At 38.1% G+C, this 21,414-nt stretch overlaps 1 protein-coding gene across 2 annotated transcripts in view; it reads left to right on the forward strand.

Moving 5' to 3' along the window:
* The window catches only part of LOC148953306 (A-type potassium channel modulatory protein KCNIP1-like), a 253,811-nt gene that overhangs the window by 163,905 nt on the left and 68,492 nt on the right, over positions 1 to 21,414 (forward strand). For both annotated transcript variants that reach the window (XM_089087614.1, XM_089087615.1), the window contains exon 7: positions 20,073 to 20,282. In XM_089087614.1, the coding sequence (XP_088943740.1) occupies positions 20,073 to 20,282 (210 nt within the window). The remainder of the gene's footprint in view (positions 1 to 20,072; positions 20,283 to 21,414) is intronic.

The raw sequence follows: 21,414 nt of genomic DNA on the forward strand, positions 1-21,414 counted from the left end.
TGTGTTTGTGTCTTTATGTGTGTGTCTGTGTGTGTATTTGTGTGTGTGTATGTGTGTGTGTGTGTATGTGTGTGTGTCTGTGTGTGTGTATGTGTGTATGTGTGTGTATGTATATGTGTATGTATGTATGTGTGTATGTATGTATGTGTGTGTGTGTGTGTGTGTATGTGTGTGTGTGTCTGTTTGTGTGTGTGTGAATGTTAGTTTTTGTGTGGATATGTATGTTTGTGTGTGTGTGTTTGTGTGTGTGTGTGTGTGTGTGTGGTTGTTTGTGTGTTAGTGTGTGTGTGTTTATGCTTGTGTGCGTTAGTGTTCGTGTGTATGTGTGTGTGTGTGAGTGTTTGTTTGTGTGTGTGTGTGTGTTTGTATGTTTTAGTGTGTGTGTGTGATTGTTTGCGTGTGGGTGTAATTTTTTGTGTGTGTGTGTGTGTGTGTGTAAGTTTTTGTGTGTGTAAGTTTTTGTGCGTGTGTGTGTAAGTTTTTGCGTATGTGTGTAAGTTTTTGTGTGTGTGTGTGTGTAAGTTTTTGTGTGTCTAAGATTTTGTGTGTGTTAGTTTTTAAGTGTGTGTGTTAGTTTTCGTGTGTGTGTGTCTAAGTTTTTGTGTTCATGTTAGTTTTAGTGTGCTTGTGTTAGTTTTTGTGTGTGTGTGTGTGTGTGTGTGTAAGTTTTTGTGTGTGTGTGTAAGTTTTGGAGTGTGTGTGTGTCAGTTTTAGAGTGTGTGTGTGTATGTTTTTGTGTGTGTGTGTAAGTTTTTGTTTGTGTGTGTAATTTTTTGTGTGTGTGTTTAATTTTTTGTTTGTCTATGATATTGTGTGTGTATATTATTTTTTTGTGTGTTTGTGTTTGTTTGTGTGTGTGTGTGTGTGCGTGTGTGTGTTTTATTTTTTGTGTGTGTAAGTTTTTTGTGTGTGTGTTTGTGTATGTTTGTGTGTTTGTGTGTGTGTTGGTGTATTTGTTTGTGTGTGTATGTTTTTGGGTGTGTGTTTATGTTTTGGTTTGTGTGTTTTTTTGTTTTGTGTGTGTGTGTGTGTGTGTGTGTGTAAGTTTGTTTGCGTGTGTGTTTTTGTGTGTGTGTGTGAGTTTTTGCGTGTGTGTGTAAGTTTTGTGTGTGTGTGTGTGTGTAAGTTTTTGTGTGTCTTAGATTTTGTGTGTGTAAGTTTTGACGTGTGTGTGTGTAAGTTTTCGTGTGTGTGTGTATAAGTTTTTGTGCGAATGTTAGTTTTCGTGTAAATGTGTTTGTTTTTGTGTGTTTGTGTGTGTGTATGTTATTTTTTGTGTGTGTGTGTTAGTTTTTTCGAGTTTGTGTTATTTTTCTTGTGTGTTTTTGTGTTTTTTTTTGTTTGTGTGTGTAAGTTTTTGTGTGTGTGTGTAATTTTTTTTGTGTGTTGGTTAGTTTTTTTGTTTCTTTTCTATTTTTTGTTGTTTTTTTTTTTGTGTTTTTGTTTGTTTTTTTGTGTGTGTGTGTGTGTGTGTTTGTGTGTGTGTGTATTTTTGTTTTCTGTTATTTTTTTTTTTTTGGTGTGTGTGTTTTTTTTTGTGTGTTTGTTTTTGTTTTTTTGTTATTTTTTGTGTGTTTAATGTTTTTCGTGTGTGTGTATTTTTTCGTGTGTGTTTGTGTTTGTTTTGTGTGTGTGTGTTTTTTTTTGTTAGTTTTTGTGCGTTTGTGTGTGTTATTTTTTGTGTTTTTGGTTGTTTTTTGTTGTTTATTTGTGTTTGTGTGTGTTATTTGTTGGGTGTGTCTTTGTGTTTTTTTTTGTTTTCATGTTTTTTTTTGTGGTTATGTTTATGTGTGTGTGTGTGTAATTTTTTTTTTGTTTTTAATGTTTTTCGTTTTTTTTTTTGTTTAGTCGTGTGTGTGTGTGTGTGTAATTGGTTTTTTTTTTTTTTTTTTTAATTTTTTGTGATCATGTCTTTTATTTTGTGAATTTAAGTTTTTTTGTGCATGTGTTTGTTTTTGTGTGTGTGTGTGTCTGTGTTAGTTTGTGTGTGTTTGTGTGTGTGTTAGTTTTGGCGTGTGTGTGTTAGTTTTCGTGTGTGTGTGTGGGTGTGTAAGTTTTCGTGTGCTTGTGTAAGTTTTTGTGTGTGTAAGTTTTGGCGTGTGTGTGTGTAAGTTTTCGTGTGTGTTTGTTTTAGTTTTGTTTGTTTGTGTTTTTTTTATTTTTTGTGCGTGTGTGTTTTTGTTTTTTTGTGTTAATGTGTAAGTTGTTTTGTGTTTGTGTGTGTGTGTGTGTGTGTGTGTGTGTGTGTGTGTGTGTGTGTGTGTTAGTTTTTGTTTGTGTGTTATTTTTTGCGTGTGTGTGTTTGTTATAGTGTGTTTGTGTGTGTTATTTTTGTGTGTGTGTGTGTGTGTGTGTGTGTAAGTTTTTGTGTGCATTTAAGTTTTTGTGTGCATGTAAGTTTTCGTGTGCTTCCCAAATCATGAGTTTCAGACAACACACTCCTATGAGTGGCTAAGAAATCTAGCTCAGAAAAGTCAAAAATAGCAAATTAACCATCCCGAATCATAGGTTTCAGTCAACACACACCTACGAATGGCAATGAAATCCTGCTCAGAAAAGTCAAAAAATATCAAACTAGTCATCCCAAACTATATGTTTCAGACAACAAACACCTATGAAAGGCTAAGAAATCCAGCTCAGAAAAGTCAAAATTAGCAATCCATCCACCCCAAATCATAGGTTTCAGACACTACACACCTATGAAAGAATAAGAAATCCAACTCAGAAAAGCCTGAAATAGCAACCCACACATCCCAAATCATAGGTTTCAGACACCTCACACCTACGAAAGACTAAGAAATCCGGTTATGAAAAGTCGGAAATAGCAAATTACACATCCCAAACTATTGGTTTCAGACAACATTCACCTACGAAATACTAGAAAACCTTAGCTCAGAAAAGCCTGAAATAGCAAACTACACATCCCAAATCATAATGTTCTGACAACACATACCTATGAAAGGCTAAGAAACCTAGCTCAGAAAAGTCGAAAATAGCAAACTACACATCCCAAATCATAGGTTTCAGACACTACACACCTATGAAAGACTAAGAAATCCAACTCAGAAAAGCCCGAAATAGTAATTTACATATCCCAAATCATAAGTTTCAGACAGCATTCACCTACGAAATACTAGAAAACCTTAGCTCAGAAAAGTCTGAAATAGCCAACTACTCATCCCAAACTCGAAGTTTGAGACAACAAACACCTATGAGTGACTAAGAATCCTAGCTCTGAAAAGTCCAAAAAGCAAACTACACCTCCCAAATCATAATTTTCTGAAAGGACACACATATGATAGGCTAAGAAATCTAGCTCAGAAAAGTCAAAAATAGCAAATTAACCATCCCAAATCATAGGTTTCAGTCAACACACACCTACGAATGGCTAAGAAATCCAGCTCAGAAAAGTCAAAAAAATAGCAACCCACACACCCCAAATCATAGGTTTCAGACACCACACACCTACGAAAGACTAAGAAATCCGGTTATGAAAAGTCGGAAATAGCAAATTACATATCCCAAATCATAGGTTTCAGACAACACTCACCTATGAACGGCTAAGAAACCTAGCTCAGAAAAGTCAAAAATAGCAAACTAGTCATCCCAAACTATAGGTTTCAGACAACAAACACCTATGAAAGGCTAAGAAATCCAGCTCAGAAAAGTCAAAAGTAGCAATCCATCCATCCCAAATCATAGGTTTCATAGAACACACGCCTATGAAAGACTAAGAAATCCAGCTCAGAAAAGTCAAAAATAGCAAACTACATATCCCTATACATCGGTTTCAGTCAACACTCACCTACGAAAGTCTAAGAAACCTAGCTCAGAAAAGTCAAAAATAGCAAACTATTCATCCCAAACTATTGGTTTCAGACAACATTCACCTACGAAATACTAGAAAACCTTAGCTCAGAAAAGTCTGAAATAGCAAACTATACATCCCAAATCATAATTTTCTGACAACGCTTACCTATGAAAGACTAAGAAATCCAGCTCAGAAAAGTCGAAAATAGCAAACTACACATTCCACATCATAGGTTTCAGACACCACTCACCCATGAAAGACTAAGAAATCCAACTCAGAAAAGTCAAAAATAACAAACTACATATCCCAAATCATAAGTTTCACTCAACACACATCAACGAAAGGCTAAGAAACCTAGCTCATAAAAGCCTGAAATAGCAAACTACTCATCCCAAACTATTGGTTTCAGACAAAATTCACCTAGGAAATACTAGGAAACCTTAGCTCAGAAAGGCCTGAAGTAGCAAACTACACATCCCAAATCATAGGTTTCAGACAACACACATCACCGAAAGACGGGTGCTCGGGGAGTGCCTTTGAGGGTCTGTGGGTCCCTTGTGGGTCGGTGGTCCTTGGGGCGGTGGGGGGGGCGTGGGGGGACCGGGGTTGGGGCTGGGGGGTCCGGGGTTGGCATTTGGGGGTCTGGGTGGGCCTTTGGGGCGCCGGGAGGGTCTTTGGGTGCCTGGGGGACATTTGGGGACCGGTGGAGGGCCTTTGGGACCCCGTTGGTCCTTTGGGAGCTCGATGTGCCTTTGGGGGGCCCGCGGATGGCATTTGGGGGTCTGGGTGGGCCTTTGGGGTGCCGGTGGCCCTTTGGGAGCTTGGGGGGGCCTTTGAGTGTCCGGGGGGACAGTTGGGAGCCTGGGGGACATTTGGGGCCTGGGGATGGCATTTGGGGGTCTGGGTGGGCCTTTGGGGGTACCGGTGGAGGGCCTTTGGGAGTTTGGGGGGCTTTGAGGACCGGGGGCTTCCTTCGGGGTTGGGGTAGGAGGATTGGAACCCTTTGGGGTTGGGTTAGAGGACCTCACAACACTGTTCAAATGAAACTTGTGTATTATAACGACCACACTCAAAACCTCCTCCAAAATCTCTTCAAAAATCTTCTTTTAAAATGTCTCTATCTGTTTCGCCGAAATAGTTCCATAACCTGTCTAAAACGGTTTCGCCCAAATAATCACTAAACGTAAATTCAGCGTGTTCCTTTGTTATTGGCATCTCTGTGCTAACGCATTTCAAATTAATAGGAAACCTTCTCGCGCGCTAAAACAATTCATCGCTAAGATATTTCTTGCCTAATTGTTTCCATGGCCTTTGGTTATTAATATCCTTTGGAGTTCGACCAAAAGAGTTGTTCCCGAGGCAAAGACATTAATGATATGGATCTATTCCTGGAGAAATGTTTCTAGGCGGAAATTTTTAAAGTCTGACAGATGATGTCATTGATTGATTGATCTGTCAAGAAGGGGAAATTAATTTGTTGTTTCTAAGGGGAATTATTGATTCACGATAGGTGAATTGAGGTCGACAGCACAGGTGTTCCACGGTCGATGTTGTTGTAAGTGCACGCTCTCAGCGAATGTCAAGGTCGATGTTGTTGTTGTTGACACCCTTCGATTACTCAATCTATTTCTAGGAAAGTCACTTCCCCTTCGATTATGCAATCAAGTTCTCGGAAATTCACTTCCCCATCTATTATACAATCAATTTCTCGGAAATTCACTTCCACTTCGAGTACGCACTCAATTTCTAGGACATTCACTTCCCCATCGAGTCCTAGATCAATAATATTGTTCCCGTTAGAATTCAATGCGCATGTGCAACCTTCGTCCTGGAGCTATTACACATAGAAACAGCAAATAAATCGACCTTGGAAAAAGAGGTCATTGACCCCATTACACAATCATTCTCCCTAGGGGGGCTATGCCCTTATTTGGACCATAAACCACGTGGTGATCGTGGGAGTTTTAAAAAAAAGTGTCCGGATCGGGATTCGAAGGGGTGGTGTAATCGTCGGAGTAACACCCCCTCCTCTACTTACAACTGCCCGTTTCATAAAAAACAGTATATGCCCTGGGCATAACTTACAACCCTTGCCCATGGGCCATGGGGATTGTGTCCACCCTAAAGACATCGTTATGTGGTTTTTAAACTTTTGGTAACAAAATGGTATCTCACAACTTCAATTGAATGTGTTTTGGGAAAAGAGGATATCAGGAAGGGAGCTAGCTGCTTCCCACCATGTTGGACTATTGAAAGAGAACTAGAACTATACATTTCAAATCAAATTAGCCTCTTCTAAAAGTTTACACGACCATCCTTTTCATAAAAACCGTATATGCCCCTGGGGCATAAATTACAACCCTTATCCCCAGACTCTGGGGGATTCTGTCCACCCCAAAGGGTTTATTATATGATCTTTGGACTATTTTTGAACAAATGGCTCTCTCAAAATTTTTATCAGATGCATTTGTGGAAAATAAAACATAGAGGGGGGGGGGGTAGGAGAACACCGGCCCCTGATCACTTTGACTCTTCAAAAGGGAACTAGGACATCTTATTTCCAATCAAATGAGCCCCTCCGGAGTTTGTATGACCACCCTGTCAATAAAAACCTTATATGCCCTTGGGGCCTAACTTATAAACCCTCCGCTGAGGAATCTGGGGGGCGGGTGTCATCCTCAAAGACATAATTTCCAGACCTTTCAAGTACGCTTAACAAAATAGCTATCAAAGTTTTTATTAGATGTTTTCGCAATTATTTGGCGTGGAGGAGAGGGGCTTGTTGCCCTTCAATCCCTTTTGACTGTTAAAAAAGGCCATTTCAATTTCCAATCGAATGAGCCTTTTTTGAAGTTTCCATGACAACAAATGGCCATCTGAAAATTTTTATCAGATGTATTTCGGGAAAATACTACGTGTTGGGGGAGGGGGGATATCCACCCTCTGATAACTTTGAATCTTAAAAAGGGTACTAGAACTTCTGATTACCAAGTCAGTAAGTCCCTCCGAAGTTTGTACGACCAACCTTTCTATAAAAATCGTATATGCTCCCAGGGTATAAATTACATCCCTTGTCCCGAGGGCGGCGGGGGAGTTGTCATCCTCAAATAAATAATTTCCGGACCTTTAACTGCGTTGAACAAAATTCCTATATCAAAATTGTGATTGGACATATTTGGGGAAATGGTGGACGTATGAGGCGGGGGGAGGGGTTAGTTGCCCTCCAATCGCTTTTGACTATTAAAAGGGGCACTAACCCTTATAAATTATGGGGGGATTGTCATCCTCAAAAAGAAATTCTGGACCTTTCAATTACGTTGAACAAAATGGCTATCTCAAAATTTTAATTGGATGTGTTTGGGGAAATGGTAGACGTGGGAGGGGGATTAGTTGCCCTCCAATCAATTCGGACTATTAAAAAGGGCACTAGCCCCTTCAATTTCAAATCGAATGAGCCCTCTTTGAAGTTTCTAAAACAAACTCGTTTGATACGAAATGCCCTGGTTAAAAAAAAAAAAATAATAATAACAATAATAATATATTGTCCCCACATCACTCTTCACTGATTGTTCACGATAGTTTATTCTCCACAATATTGTACACGGTCGAGGTGACATTTTTTTCTATTTTCACTGGTTTATTCAACTGGAAGTTTAATATTGAAGATTTCTTGTTCTTTTCTCATTGTTCGCTTTTCTCGTTCGTTGTTGTTGTTGTTTGTTTTTCTAATTTTTAATTGCTTAATTCATTAAAATGTACTCGTCCCTCACAACCTGGTATTTAATTGGAAATTCCTCATAAGCTATTTCACATTTGCTTTAAATCTTAATCAATGACGTTGAACCTCTTTTTTTTTATTAATTTAAGAAAATTTTCCTATAAAAGAATTTTTTAAGAAAAAGTAAAAAGCTCAATAAGCAAAAATGAGTTGAAATTAAGTCAAATAGTTTTCCAAGCGTAAAACTACCACAGATCACCATCAATGTTTAAATGAAACCCAAAACGAAAAAAAATGATAATAAATAACTGAGTCAAACTCAAAATGAGCAACAATTAGTATGTGTAGGGTTTACAACCCCCATGCCTTCTCAAGATTAGAACATGATTTGCACTTTACGGAAAATAAAACACAATAAAAATGTGTTCAATTTTTGACTTTAATAAATAAGAAATTATTAACACTTTAATGAATAAATATCAGTAGCCTATTTGTATATTAAACTGACGATGCACGATTATTTGTTTCTTGTTGTTTTTTTTTTTTCAGTAAGGTGCAAATTATATTTTGATCTTGAAAAGGCATGGGGATTGTCAACCTTACTCATGTTAATGTTTGCTCGTTTTGAGTTTGACTCTGTTATATATTGTAATTTCTGTTCGTTTTGGGTTTCATTTATTTATTGATGGTGGTTTGTAGTAGTTATACGCTTAAAAGTTTTTTTGACTTTATTTCTGCTCAATTTTGGTTTAATGGAGCTCTTTAGTTTTCTTTGAAAAACTTGTTTTGTGTAAAATTTTTTTTTAAGTCAATTCCTGTTTGCTTTTATTGACTGAGTCTTTTTCACAGTCTTTTTTTTCTTTTTCTTTCTTTTATTTAACCGATTTGACGACTCTCCAGTCAGAGAAGACACCAATATTTACGCTAAAGACATCACTTTCACTTGGAACGCTAAAGATACGAACACTTGCAAAACCGAGAAAAGCGGAATTAATTTTAAATGAAATCGACCGCTACCATTGGGATATTATTGGATTATCAGAGACCCACTTTCCTTTAAATGGAATAGAAACCAAAAACGGGAACACCCTCATCACCTTAGGACGAAGTGACGGTTCACTGTCAAGGTATTGGCTTTCTACTCTCAAAACGTGTTAAAAAATCTCTACTTGCCATAAATCCTCTCTCAGAGCGTATCATTACTGCCCGTTTTAAAAGATCCCTCGCAAACATTTCCATCATCCAAGTTTATGCCCCCGACTCTTACCGGAGTGACCAAAATGCAGAAAACCTCTACGCCCAGCTCCAGCACACCATAGACCAAGTGCCCATGAAGGATGCTCTGTTCGTCATTAAACTTTAACGCTGTCGTTGGACAATCAAATGCAGGTTTCGAAGACGTAATGGGCAAGTTCGGACATGGACGACAAAACCTTAGGGGGAAATGCTCATAGATTTATGTTGTGATAACGAGCTTTTCATTACCAAAACAATGTTTCGACATAGAGAACGCAGAAAGGTCACATGGAGACCCCCAGACGGCCGAACCTCAAATATGATTGACCTCATACTGGTCCGCAAGCGTTGGAAGTCGTCAGTGCTGAATACAGTATCTTTGGCCGGTGGTGATTTGACTCAGAATATGTTCTAGTTATGTCAGAACTCCGTATGCACCTCCAAAACCCCAACCACCCAAGAAAAGTTACCCAAAATACCGTGTCGATCTCCTTAAAAACATCAAAACAAGAAACAAATATAAAACTGCTCTCTCAAATAAGCTGTCAAGCATCCAACTCGCGGGAGTCCCAACCACTGAGGAAGTCTACCGTCTGGTTGATGAAAGCACCTCAATCATCAGAGAAACGGCTAATGAAATCTTAGGAGTACAGTCCGGCTCTGATAAACCATCGATCACACCCGAAATCATCGATGTCTGTGCTGGAAAACGTATTCAAGACAAACAAACAAGACCGACAAAGCCAGGATGAATACAAGAGGTTAAAACGTCTAGTAGATAAAAAATTACGGCAGGCTCTGCGCCAATACGTCAACGACAAGTGGCATGACTGTGAAGACGCATTCAAAAAAAAAATAAAAAAGACGACAGCCACTACATGTACAAAAAAAGTTCGGAAGCTGTCGAAAAAGAAACCCGTGGCAGCAACAACCCTGTTAAATAAACACGAACAACTTATCACAGATTCTAAGGAGAGGTGGGAACGCTGGAAGGAACACTTTTGACTTTATTGTCAAAATTAGTGACAAATATTATGGCTAATGGCTACAGTCGTCACTCCTAGTGATTTATCACTGTTTTAGTAACTTTTTATATTGTCTAAAAAAAAAAGTCCCTAAATCAGCCAAAAAATCGCTAAAATTTATTGATTTTTTTCCTCGCCGGGGGGGGCAGCCCTGGTTGTGGCTTATTATGAGAATGCAAAGGTCTTTATCACGTATCAGTGCTCCAAGGAGACAGAAACATTTTTTAAACTATCTGTTGGTGACTAATAGTTTGCACATCCCATTTTGTTTTACATCTGGCTAGGGAGAGCTTGCCATGAGTAGAATGCTAATAATGAATTTGCGTACGGCCATAGCAATCTTTATGTTAACTTATACTTTGCGTACGGCCATAGAAATCTGTATGTTATTTGCCGAGACGTATGCACCTTTTCAAAGAGATTCAGAACTCCCTCACATGGGCTTATACTTCTGGTCACGGCAACCTAAATGGAATTTGAGGGTCGATAAAGTGAAATTATGTCACTCTTCTAGTTTTTCTAAACCAGTATTGCCTATAACTTAATATATTCAAATATTTTTTGATAACTTGATTGGTGATTGTATTTGAATAAAAGGAATTCAAATATTTTGCCTATGAAATAGACTGTCGTGTTATAGCATTTCACAGTTTGAATAACTCTTTCAAGGAGTAAAATAGATAAGGAATTCGCAAATTGGACACTATGAACGATATTAATTAATGTTTTGAATAATAGGAGTGTGAATGATTCTAATTAGTGATTGGATTGTATGAAGGTGGAGAGAAAAAAAAGGATTAAACTGAGGAACGATGCCACATTCTGTGTGATTTGCAAAAAAAGGGTAATTAGTGATTGGATAATTTTTTAACGTGAAATCTCTGAATAAAATATTTTTGGAGCATGTACTTGACGATGGCTCGATTAGCAATTACGAGCAAGGATTCCCCCACTGGCTCCTGGCAGTAGGCTACGCATATCAAATTGCTGTACTGTAGGCCGACTTGCTAGCGAAAATGGATTCTATGGGTCGTATAGGAATTGTTCATTTTGAATATCTTTCAATTTTGGAGGGAAAACCAAAAATACTCAGAATCAAAAATAAACGGGATCTGCCTCAAGGGGAAGGATCAGAGGCCCTTGGTTCCCCCATTTCTGAGGGTAGGGGAGGGGGGGCAATTTTGGAGGGAAAACCAAAAATACTCAGAATCGAAAATAAATGGGATCTGCCTCAAGGGCAAGGCTCTGAGACCCTTCCGTCCCCCTTTTCTGCGGGGAGGGGAGGGGGGGGGAGGGTCAATTTGGGCGTGGAAAACAAAAAAACTCAGAATCTAAAAAAACAGGGATATGCCTCACGGGCACGGATCAGTGGCCCTTCATTCCCCCATTTCTGAGGAGGGGAGGGGGGAGTCAATTTTGGAGGGAAAAGCAAAAATACTCAGAATCGAAAATAAACGGGATCTTTCTCAAGGGCAAGGCTCAGAGGCCCCTCCTTCCTCCATTTCCGAGGGCAGGGGGGGGTCAATTTTAGAGGGTAATTTTTCAAAGTCCATTTTGGATTTCTTTCATTGAAATGCAAGAGTTGGAATATTTCAGTAGCATTTTGTTGTGGTTTAGCTTGTCACAGTTACATTCTCTTAATTTTTCAAAGTTCATTTTGAATTTCTATCATTGAAATGCAAGAGTTTGAATATTTCGGTAGTGTTTTGTCATGGTTTACCTTATCACAGTTACATTCTCTTGATTTTTCAAAGTTCATTTTGAATTTCTTTCCTGGAAATGCAAGAGTTGGAATTTTTCAATAGTGTTTTGTCATGGTTTAGCTTGTCACTGTTATATTCTCTTGATCTTTCAAAGTTCATTTTGAATTTCTTTCATAGAAATTCAAGAGTTGTAATATTTCTGTAGTGTTTTGTTATGGTTTACCTTGTCAGAGTTACGTTTTCTTGATTTTTCAAAAGTTCATTTTGAATTTCTTTCATTGAAATTTCATTGTGTTTTGTCGTTGTTTACCTTGTCACAGTTACATTCTCATGATCTTTCAAAGTTCCAATGTGGTTTTATTTCATTGAAATGCAAGAGTCGGAATATTTCAGTTGTGTTCCGTCGTGGTTTACCTTGTCACAGAATGGTTTACCATGTCACAGTTACATTCTCTTTATTTTTCAAAGTTCATTTTGAATTTCTTTCGTTGAAATGCAATAGTTGGAATATTTCAGTAGTGTTTTTTTTTTTGCGGTTTTCCTTGTCACAGTTACATTCTCTTAATTTTTCAAAGTTCATTTTGAATTTCTATCATTGAAATGCAAGAGTTGGAAAATTTCGGTAATGTTTTGTCATGGTTTACCTTGTCACAGTTACATTCTCTTGATTTTTCAAAGTTCATTTCGAATTTCTTTCATTGAAATGCAAGAGTTGGAATATTTCAGTAGTGTTTTGTCACGATTTACTTTGTCACAGTTACATTCTCTTGATCTTTCAAAGTTCACTTTGGTTTTATTTCGTTGAAATGCAAGACTTGGAATATTTCAGTAGTGTTCTGTCGTGGTTTACCTTGTCACGGATACGATCTCTGGATTTTTCAAAGTTCATTTCGAGTTTCTTTCATTGAAATGCAAGAGTTGGAATATTTCAGTAGTGTTTTATTGTGGTTTACCTTATCACATTAGTTACATTCTCTTGATTTTTCAAAGTTCACTTTGGTTTTATTTCGGTAAAATGCAAGAGACCTAAAATAATGTCGTGAAATCAACATGCAAAGTCGACATACTTACTTACTTACTTTTACTTAAAGCTCTTGCTCGGCAGCGTCGCCAGCGTAGAGGGAACCAGTCGTCAGCGCCGTCAGTCTTCTCCAGAGTGGTCGGTTCAGGGCAAGGGTTGTCACTTCAGCCGGGTTGATGTTTCTGGAGGCGACATAGCTTTATTTTATTTTTTTAAGGTTAATTTAGACGAGGTTACGTGCGCGCACGTAACCTTGTCTAAATTAACCTTAAAAAAATGAAATAAAGTGACAAGGTAAACCACGACAGAACACTACTGAAATACTCCAACTCTTGCATTTCAATGAAATAAAACCAAAGTGAACTTTGAAAGATCAAGAGAATGTAACTGTGACAAGGTAAACCATGACAAAACACTACTGAAATATTCCAACTCTTGCATTTAAATGAAAGAAATCCAAAATGAACTTTGAAAAATTACCCTCCAAAATTGACCCCCCCCCCCTGCCCTCGGAAATCGGGGAAGGGGGGGCCTCTGAGCCTTGCCCTTGAGAAAGATCCCGTTTATTTTCGATTCTGATTATTTTTGCTTTTCCCTCCAAAATTGACTCCCCCCTCCCCTGCCCTCAGACATGGGGGAACGTAGGGCCACGGAGCCTTCCCCTTGAGGCCGATCCCGTTTATATTCGATTCTGAGTATTTTTGGTTTTCCCACCAAAATTGACCCGCCCCCCCGCTCCCCTGCCCTCAGAAATGGGGGAACGAAGAGCCTCTGAGCCTTCCCCTTGAGGCAGATCCCGTTTATTTTCGATTCTGAGTATTTTTGGTTTTCCCTCCAAAATTGACCCCCCCTCCCCTGCCCTCAGAAATGGGGGAACGAAGGGCCTCTGAGCCTTCCCTTTCAGGCAGATCCAGTTTATTTTCGATTCTGAGTTTTTTTGGTTTTCATTCCAAAATTTACCCTCCTCCCTCCCCTGCCCTCAGAAAGGGGGGAAAGAAGAGCCTCTGTGCCTTTCCCTTGAGGATGATCCAGTTTTTTTTATATTCTGTTATTTTATTTTTTTCCCCCCACAATTTACCCCCCCCCTCCCCTGCTCGCAGAAAAGGGGGAACGAAGGGCCTCTGAGCCTTGCCCTTGAGCCAGATCCCATTTTTTTTCGACTCTGAGTATTTTTGGTTTTCCTTCCAGAATTGACCCCCCCCGCCCCTGCCCTCAGAAATGGGGGAACGCAGGGCCTCTGAGCCTTCCCCTTGAGGCAGATCCCCTTTATTTTCGATTCTGAGTATTTTTGGTTTTCCCTCCAAAATTGACCCTCCCCCCTCCCCTGCCCTCAGAAATGGGGGAAAGAAGAGCCTCTGAGCCTTCCCCTTGAGGCAGATCCCGTTTATTTTCGATTCTGAGTTTTTTTGGTTTTCCCTCCAAAATTGACTCCCCCCCACCCCTGCCCTCAGAAATGGGGGAACGAAGGGCCTCTGAGCCTTCCCCTTGAGGCAGATCCCGTTTATTTTCGACTCTGAGTATTTTTGGTTTTCCTTCCAAAATTGACCCCCCCCTCCCCTGCCCACAGAACGGGGGGAACGTAGGGGCTCTGAGCCTTGCCCATGAGGCAGATCCCGGTTATTTTCGAGTCTGAGTATTTTTTGTTTGCCCTCCCAAATTGACCCCCCCTCCCCTGCTCTCAGAAATGGGGGAAGGAAGGGCCGCTGAGCCTTCCCCGTGAGGCAGAATCCCGTTTATTTTTGATTCTGAGTATTTTTGGTTTTCCCTCCAAAATTGAAAGATATTCAAAATGAACAATTCCTATACGACCCATAGAATCCATTTTCGCTAGCAAGTTGGCCTACAGTACAGCAATTTGATATGCGTAGCCTACTGCCAAAAGCCAGTGGGGGAATCCTCGCTCGTAATTGCTAATCACCTTAACCCTTTTATCCATCGTCAAGTACATGCTCCAAAAATATTTTATTCAGAGATTTCACGTTAAAAAATTATCCAATCACTAATTACCCCTTTTTTTGCAAATCACACAGAATGTGGCATCGTTCCTCAGTTTAATCCTTTTTTTCTCTCTACCTTCATACAATCCAATCACTAATTAGAATCATTCACACTCCTATTATTCAAAACATTAATTAATATCGTTCATAGTGTCCAATTTGTGAATTCCTTATCTATTTTACTCCTTGAAAGAGTTATTCAAACTGTGAAATGCTATAACACGACAGTCTATTTCATAGGCAAAATATTTGAATTCCTTTTATTCAAATACAATCACCATCAAGTTATCAAAAAATATTTGAATATATTAAGTTATAGGCAATACTAGTTTAGAAAAACTAGAATAGTGACATAATTTCACTTTATCGACCCTCAAATTCCATTTAGGTTGCCGTGACCAGAAGTATAAGGCCATGTGAGGGAGTTCTGAATCTCTTTGAAAAGGTGTATACGTCTCGGCAAATAACATACAGATTGCTATGGCCGTACGCAAAGTATAAGTTAACATAAAGATTGCTATGGCCGTACGCAAATTCATTATTAGCATTCTACTGCCATGGTAAGTTCCATTCTATCTACATTATTAAAAAAACAAAACAAGTTTTTTTTTTAACTGGGAGTAAGGAGCGACATTAAAACTTAAAACGAAAAGAAATTATTCCGTATATGCTAAGGGCTGTCCCCTTCTCAACGCCTCGCTCTTTACGCTAAAGTTTTTTTATTGTTTATAAAAATAAAGTTGTGAGACAGAGGCAAATTTTAGCGTAAAGAGCGAGGCGGTGAGGAGGGGACAGCCCCTTTTATATACGGAATCATTTCTATTCGTTTTAAGTTTTAATGTCGCTCCCTACTTTCAGTTAAAAAACTTTTTTTTTATTTAATTTCTGAACGTTTTTGAATTAATGCAGGTTTTGATTTTGGCTCACCATACCCTGCATGAATCATTAAAATGAAATTTACATATTAATTTTACTTTTTTTTGGCTAAATGGCTTTCTCGAAAGTTGTTTAATTTTATTTACGAACCTTTTTATTATTAATATATATATATATATATATATATATATATATATATATATATATATATATATATATATATATATATATATATATATATATATATATATATATGTATATATATATATACGTAACTTACGAATTAATTTACGTAACGAACTTCTATATTCGTATATTTTTATTACGTAGCCTATATTAGGGGGTTTGACCCTTATTCAATACCTCACTCTTTATCCTCTCTTTCGCTCTCTTTCTCTTTCTCGCTCTTTAAACTTCGTATTTTTTTCCAATTCTTTAAGAATTACCCCTTAATCACAAAAGCCGTTAATTAGAATAAATAGCTCTTATGAAAGGATTAAAAAAAAAACTTTAGCGTAAAGAGTGAGGTATTGACTAGGGGGAGAAACCAATCATATAAGTTATAGTTTCTGTTCGCTTAAAGTCTTGATGTTGAAAAGTTTTCAGTTGAAAAGTTTTTTAGTTGAAAACTTGTTTTTGTTTATTTAATTTCTGATCGTTATTTTTTTAATAATGCTGGGAAATCCAGCGGAAATCCTTCATAGCATTTCCCTTACCCCATAAAAACCTCCTCCATGAAAAGATCCTCCCACATAAAAAGATGACCCAGCCCCCACCCCCAGTACCAGAAAAAAAACTCCCCTGAAAACGTCTGTATACTTCCCAACGACCAATACTATATGTAAACATTGGGCAAAGTTCATAACTTGCAGCCATTCCTGCGGGGACTGTGGGAGGTTAAGTTATCCTCAAAGACATAGTTAGCATATTTTTTGACCATGCTGAACAAAATGGCTATCTCAAAACTTTGATCTTGTGACTTTGGGAAAAAATGAGCGTGGGAGGGGGCCATGTTGCCCTTCATTTTTTTGGGGTCACTTAAAAAGAGCACTAGAACTTTTAATTTCCGTTCGAACGAGCCCTCCAACAACAGTCACAGTAGTACTATTAGCATTACTAGTAGTAGTATTAATACTAATAGCACTAGTGCTAGTAGCAGCAGTAGTATTAACATATTGCCTTTTCTGACTTAAACATCCCCCTCATCGAGTCCTGGAAGTTTCAAATTAATACAATTAGCTGTTGTTATGATATTGCTGATATATCCTTTTGATAACCTGTATATTCATATACTTCTTGAACTTTGCATCTTAATGGGCATTGCCTTACAAGTGGCTGTTATAGAAGTAGCAGTTGAAATGGTAGTAGTAGTAGTAGAAGTAGAAGTAGTATTAAATGTAGCATGCACATATTGCCTTTTGATCAATTGATCTTCCCTTTTAAATATTTTCCTGAAAATTCCACCTTAATTCCCAAATCCATTCTCGAGACATGCTCTTCTGACAATGACTTCTGACTTTTGACAATCCCCCAAATATTGTAAATGTAGTAATGGCATAGCAGTAGCAGTGGTAGTAGTGGTGGTAGTTTTAAGTAGTAGTAGTAGTAGTGGCTATAGTAGTAGTAGTTGTAATAGCGTTCAAATATTGCCTTTTTCCTCAATTGATCATTGATCATTTCCCTTACCATTTCTCGAAAGCTCCAAATTAATATACCCTGTCATTCCTGAGTTGCGCCCTTTTGGCAACTCGTGTACACATAAAAAAATTTTATTTAGTTGAACACTCCCCTCAACATTCTCTGAAATTCTTACCTCAATGCCCATCGTCCTTTTGGAAAGTAAAGGTCAAACATCCTTTTTTTCTCATCAAGATATGCTATATTTAAACAATTAACGAATTATCTAACTTACAGCCCTTGCCCTGAGCGTTGTGGGGTGAGTTGAAATCCCCGAAGTTATAATAACTGAGCCTTTCAACAATGCTGAAAAAAAAATAGATGTCTCAAATTTCGATTCGATGTTTGTTTTGGGATATTATGGACGGGCGTGGGGCTAATTGCCCTGAAATCCCTTTTGACTCTTAAAAAAGGGCAAAATAACATCCAATTTTCAACCAATTGAGCCCCATCCGATATTCATACGACCACCCATTCCATAAACACCTTATATGCCCCCGGGGTATAATTTACAACCCTTGCCCCAGGGCTCTGGTGGGTTATGTCAACCCCGGAGGCATTGTTACATCTTCTTTAGTCTATTCTGAACAAAATAGCTTTCCCCCAATTTCCATCAGATGTGTTTGGGGAAAAAAGGGCACGGGGGAACGGGGCAAGTTGCCTTATGATCACTTTCAACTCTAAAAAAAGGGAAATAGAACTTTAAATCCCCACTTAAATTAGCCTCCTCTAAAGTTTATACGACCAACCCTTCCATATAATGTGTTCACTTTTTGACTTTAATAAATAAGACATTATTAACATTTTGAGGAATAAATATCATTAGCCTATGTGTATATTAAACTGACGATGCACGGTCATTTGTTTTTTTGTTTTTTTTTTGTTTTGTTTTTTTAGTAATGCAAATTATGTTTTGATCTTGAGAAGGCATGGGGGTGTCAACCTTACTCATATTAATTTTTGCTCATTTTGAGTTTAACTCGGCTATATATTGTAGTTTCTTCGTTTTGGGTTTCATTTATCTATCTATGGTATGTGTAGTAGTTTTACGCTTAGGAGAGGATTTGACTTTATTTCTGCTCATTTTTGGTTTAATGAAGCTCTTTAGTTTTCTTTGAAAAACTTGTTTTGTGGAAAATGTTTTTTGAATTAATTCCTGTTTGTTTTTATTGACATATTCTTTTTCATAGTCTATCTTCATTAGACTATTTTGAACAAAATAGCTGTGTCACAATTTCCGTCAGATGTGTTCGGGGAAAAGAGGACGTGGAGGGGGCTAGCTGCCCTACGATCAATTTCAACTCTAAAAAATGGAAATATAGCTTGTAATCCCCAATCAAATGAGCCTCCTCTAACGTTTATACGGCCACCCCTTCCATAAAAACCTTATATGCTCCCCGGGTATCTAACTTACAACCCTTGCCCCCAGGTTCCGAGGGGTTGTTTCAACCCTGAAGGCCTTGTTATATGGTCTTTAGGCTTTTTTGAACAAAATGGCTATCTCAAAATTTCTATCAAATGCATTTGGGGAAAAGAGGACGTGGGGGGGGGGGCTAGTTGCCCTTCGACCATTTTTGTCTCTTAAAAAGGGCATTAGATCCTCTAATTTCCAATCCAATGAACCCCTTCAAACTTTGTATGACCACCCCTTCCATAAAAACCTTATATGTTAATAAAGGGCAGCTATTATAACTTATAGATGCTGCCCTGAGGGATTTGGGGGTTTCCATCATCGACATAGTTACTAGACCTTTCAACTACACCAAACAAAATGGCTATCTCGGAATTCTGATTGAATGTGTTTGGGGAGTGGATGGGCATGGAGGGGTGGGCTAATTGTCCTCCAATCACTCTTAACTATTAAAAAGGGCACTTTAGGTCTGTGCCCCGTCAACCCCCTATTTCTTATTTGAAAGATGGATATGTTGCACATTATTGATTTCTGATCCCATCGTCCTTGCTCTTTACATTATCTCCCAAATACCACTTAATTTCCAACTAAAAAAAGGTGTTCATGAGATAGGCAAACATACAACAAAAATATAGGATTATATCAGATCTGTCAGTGCAAGCTGCCATATTCACTGCTAAGCAAGTAGGCCTGAATATGGTAAATTTTTGGCAGTTCATATTATTGACTTAGAAATAAAGTGAACATACCACTCGATGTAATTTTTTATGCTCTTTACGAATATAATAATCGCTTCTGTCGGAAATTAAAATTTACCCACCCCCCCCCCCGAATGTGCAAATATATACCCCGAATTGTAACCACACAAAGAAGTTATCAACACTAACTAAGTTATTGAAAAGTGGTTAAAAACATATCAATAGTTTATAAATAAGTTGTTCAAGAGTAACATATTCCGAAAATACTTATTATAACAATTCAAACCTCATTTATTAGGCAACTCAAACATAAAACATTTTCCTACCGTTTCAAATATTTCGAATGTCGTCGACAAAAATAGCGCTGAATTTTGCGATTCGAAAGTTTGTCGTTGACAATTCATGGTATATTCCATTTCAGGGTATATATTTGCACATTAGGCGGGCGGGGGTGGCTACCTTTCATCCTCTATCACTCCATGCACCCTGAAATGTGCTACCCTTCATTCAGCACAATATTCATTCAGCATATAAAAGCAACCTTGACAAATATGTCGTTTTGCAAAGCGTATATCTTAAAAAACAGCTAACTGGATAATACACAGAAAACCAGCTCCAAAACATTTACTTAGACATCGGCTGGATAAAAATTAATTTTATAATTTACTACTAAATATGCCCGACAATTGTCGGGCATATTCCCTTTTTTTCGACAAATGTTCCCTTTTTCCTTAGTGTTGGCATAGCCGCAAAAAACCAGTTTCTAACATGATTGACTTGCTGTGTTAGTTTTTGACCGACCCCTAAGATTTTGATCCTTTCAAGTTGTGTCACTTTTGAAAAATGAGTGAAACTGTGACTTATAGATGTTTGATTTCATTTAATTCTTTTGTTTTTAGGACTTGGTGTTTGGCCTCTCTGAGCTATGTAGAGGATCGTTGGAGGAGAAAATCAGATGGACTTTTCGCCTCTATGATACCAATAATGATAACACAATATCTCAGCAAGAAATGGAGGATGTAATTTCTTCAGTTGCCTTTTTAACAGGAGTATATGACGAGGAGGACATTGAAAGAAGAATCAAGCTATGGGTTGAGTTAATCTTTGAGGTAAGTTGAAGAATTCATGGTGACAAAGGCTTATTTTCATTCATAAATGTTTTCCAGTATTCACAATCCTATTATCAATTTATAGGCCAGATGGTCTTCGGCAGATACTTTTGATCCAATGTCATTCTGCATGACTGGTGATCAAACTCTAGTTAAGTTTCATTGACTTTTGAAGTATTTGAAATATTTTGAATATACCAGTGCGTTAAATCTGACTCAGATATAAGCTTACGAAAACATTCATGCGAAGGGTCATGCATCCAGTTCGAGCCGAGATAGGGACCGAGTAACGAGCCGAGTAGTTAAGTAAGGAAGGATAAGCTAAAATTTACTCAAGGATTTAATAAAAAACAAGTTTTTTCAACTGAAATTGAGGAGCAACATTAAAAACCAAAACGAATAGAAATTAGTCCGCATATGAAGGGGTTGTCCCCCTTCTGATTACCCTGATCTTCAAGCTAAAGTTTTTAGGATATTTAAAAGGCTTCCTATTCTAAACGGCTCTTCTGTTTCAAGAGTGATTCTTAAAAGTTGGGACAAACAGCCAAACTTTAGCGTAAAGAGCAAGGTATTGAGGAGGGGGTGTGACCCCTTAATGTAGGGAATAATTTCTTTTCGTAGTGAGTTTTAATGTAGCTCCTTACTTTCAGTTCGAAAATTTGTTATTTTATTTAATTTCTTATCGCTTATCCAATAATGCCGGTAAATCTGGCTAACCCTGCATGAAACATTCCCTCCCCTCACACAAAAACTCCTCCGTGTAAAGTTCGTCCCATATAAAAGTAGGAAGCCTTCTTAACATACAGTACGAGATGGCGTCACAGCCACAAGCCTATTTCTAGACCAATCGGAAGGCTAGAATACTAACGGGAGTGACATCACTTGACCTCCATGAATTTATCTTGGGCAGTAGGATGTTATTGAAATCATGCTATGAAATATATGTTTTGATACAATTTGACCTTGGAACATTGTATAAGTTGATTGTACTTCATGCTGAGCATATTTGTCGATACACACAGGAAGCGACAGAAATTAATTGACATTTTAGTTGATTATTTGGGCGGAATAGATTGACCCATTTCAGGGGATTATTTGGGTGAAACAGATTGAGACATTTTAGGGGACTATT

The sequence above is a fragment of the Artemia sp. Qi Xiang Cuo genome, chromosome 4 (genome assembly GCF_049724085.1).
Source record: "Artemia sp. Qi Xiang Cuo chromosome 4, ASM4972408v1, whole genome shotgun sequence".
In the NCBI taxonomy this organism is placed as follows: domain Eukaryota; kingdom Metazoa; phylum Arthropoda; class Branchiopoda; order Anostraca; family Artemiidae; genus Artemia; species Artemia sp. Qi Xiang Cuo.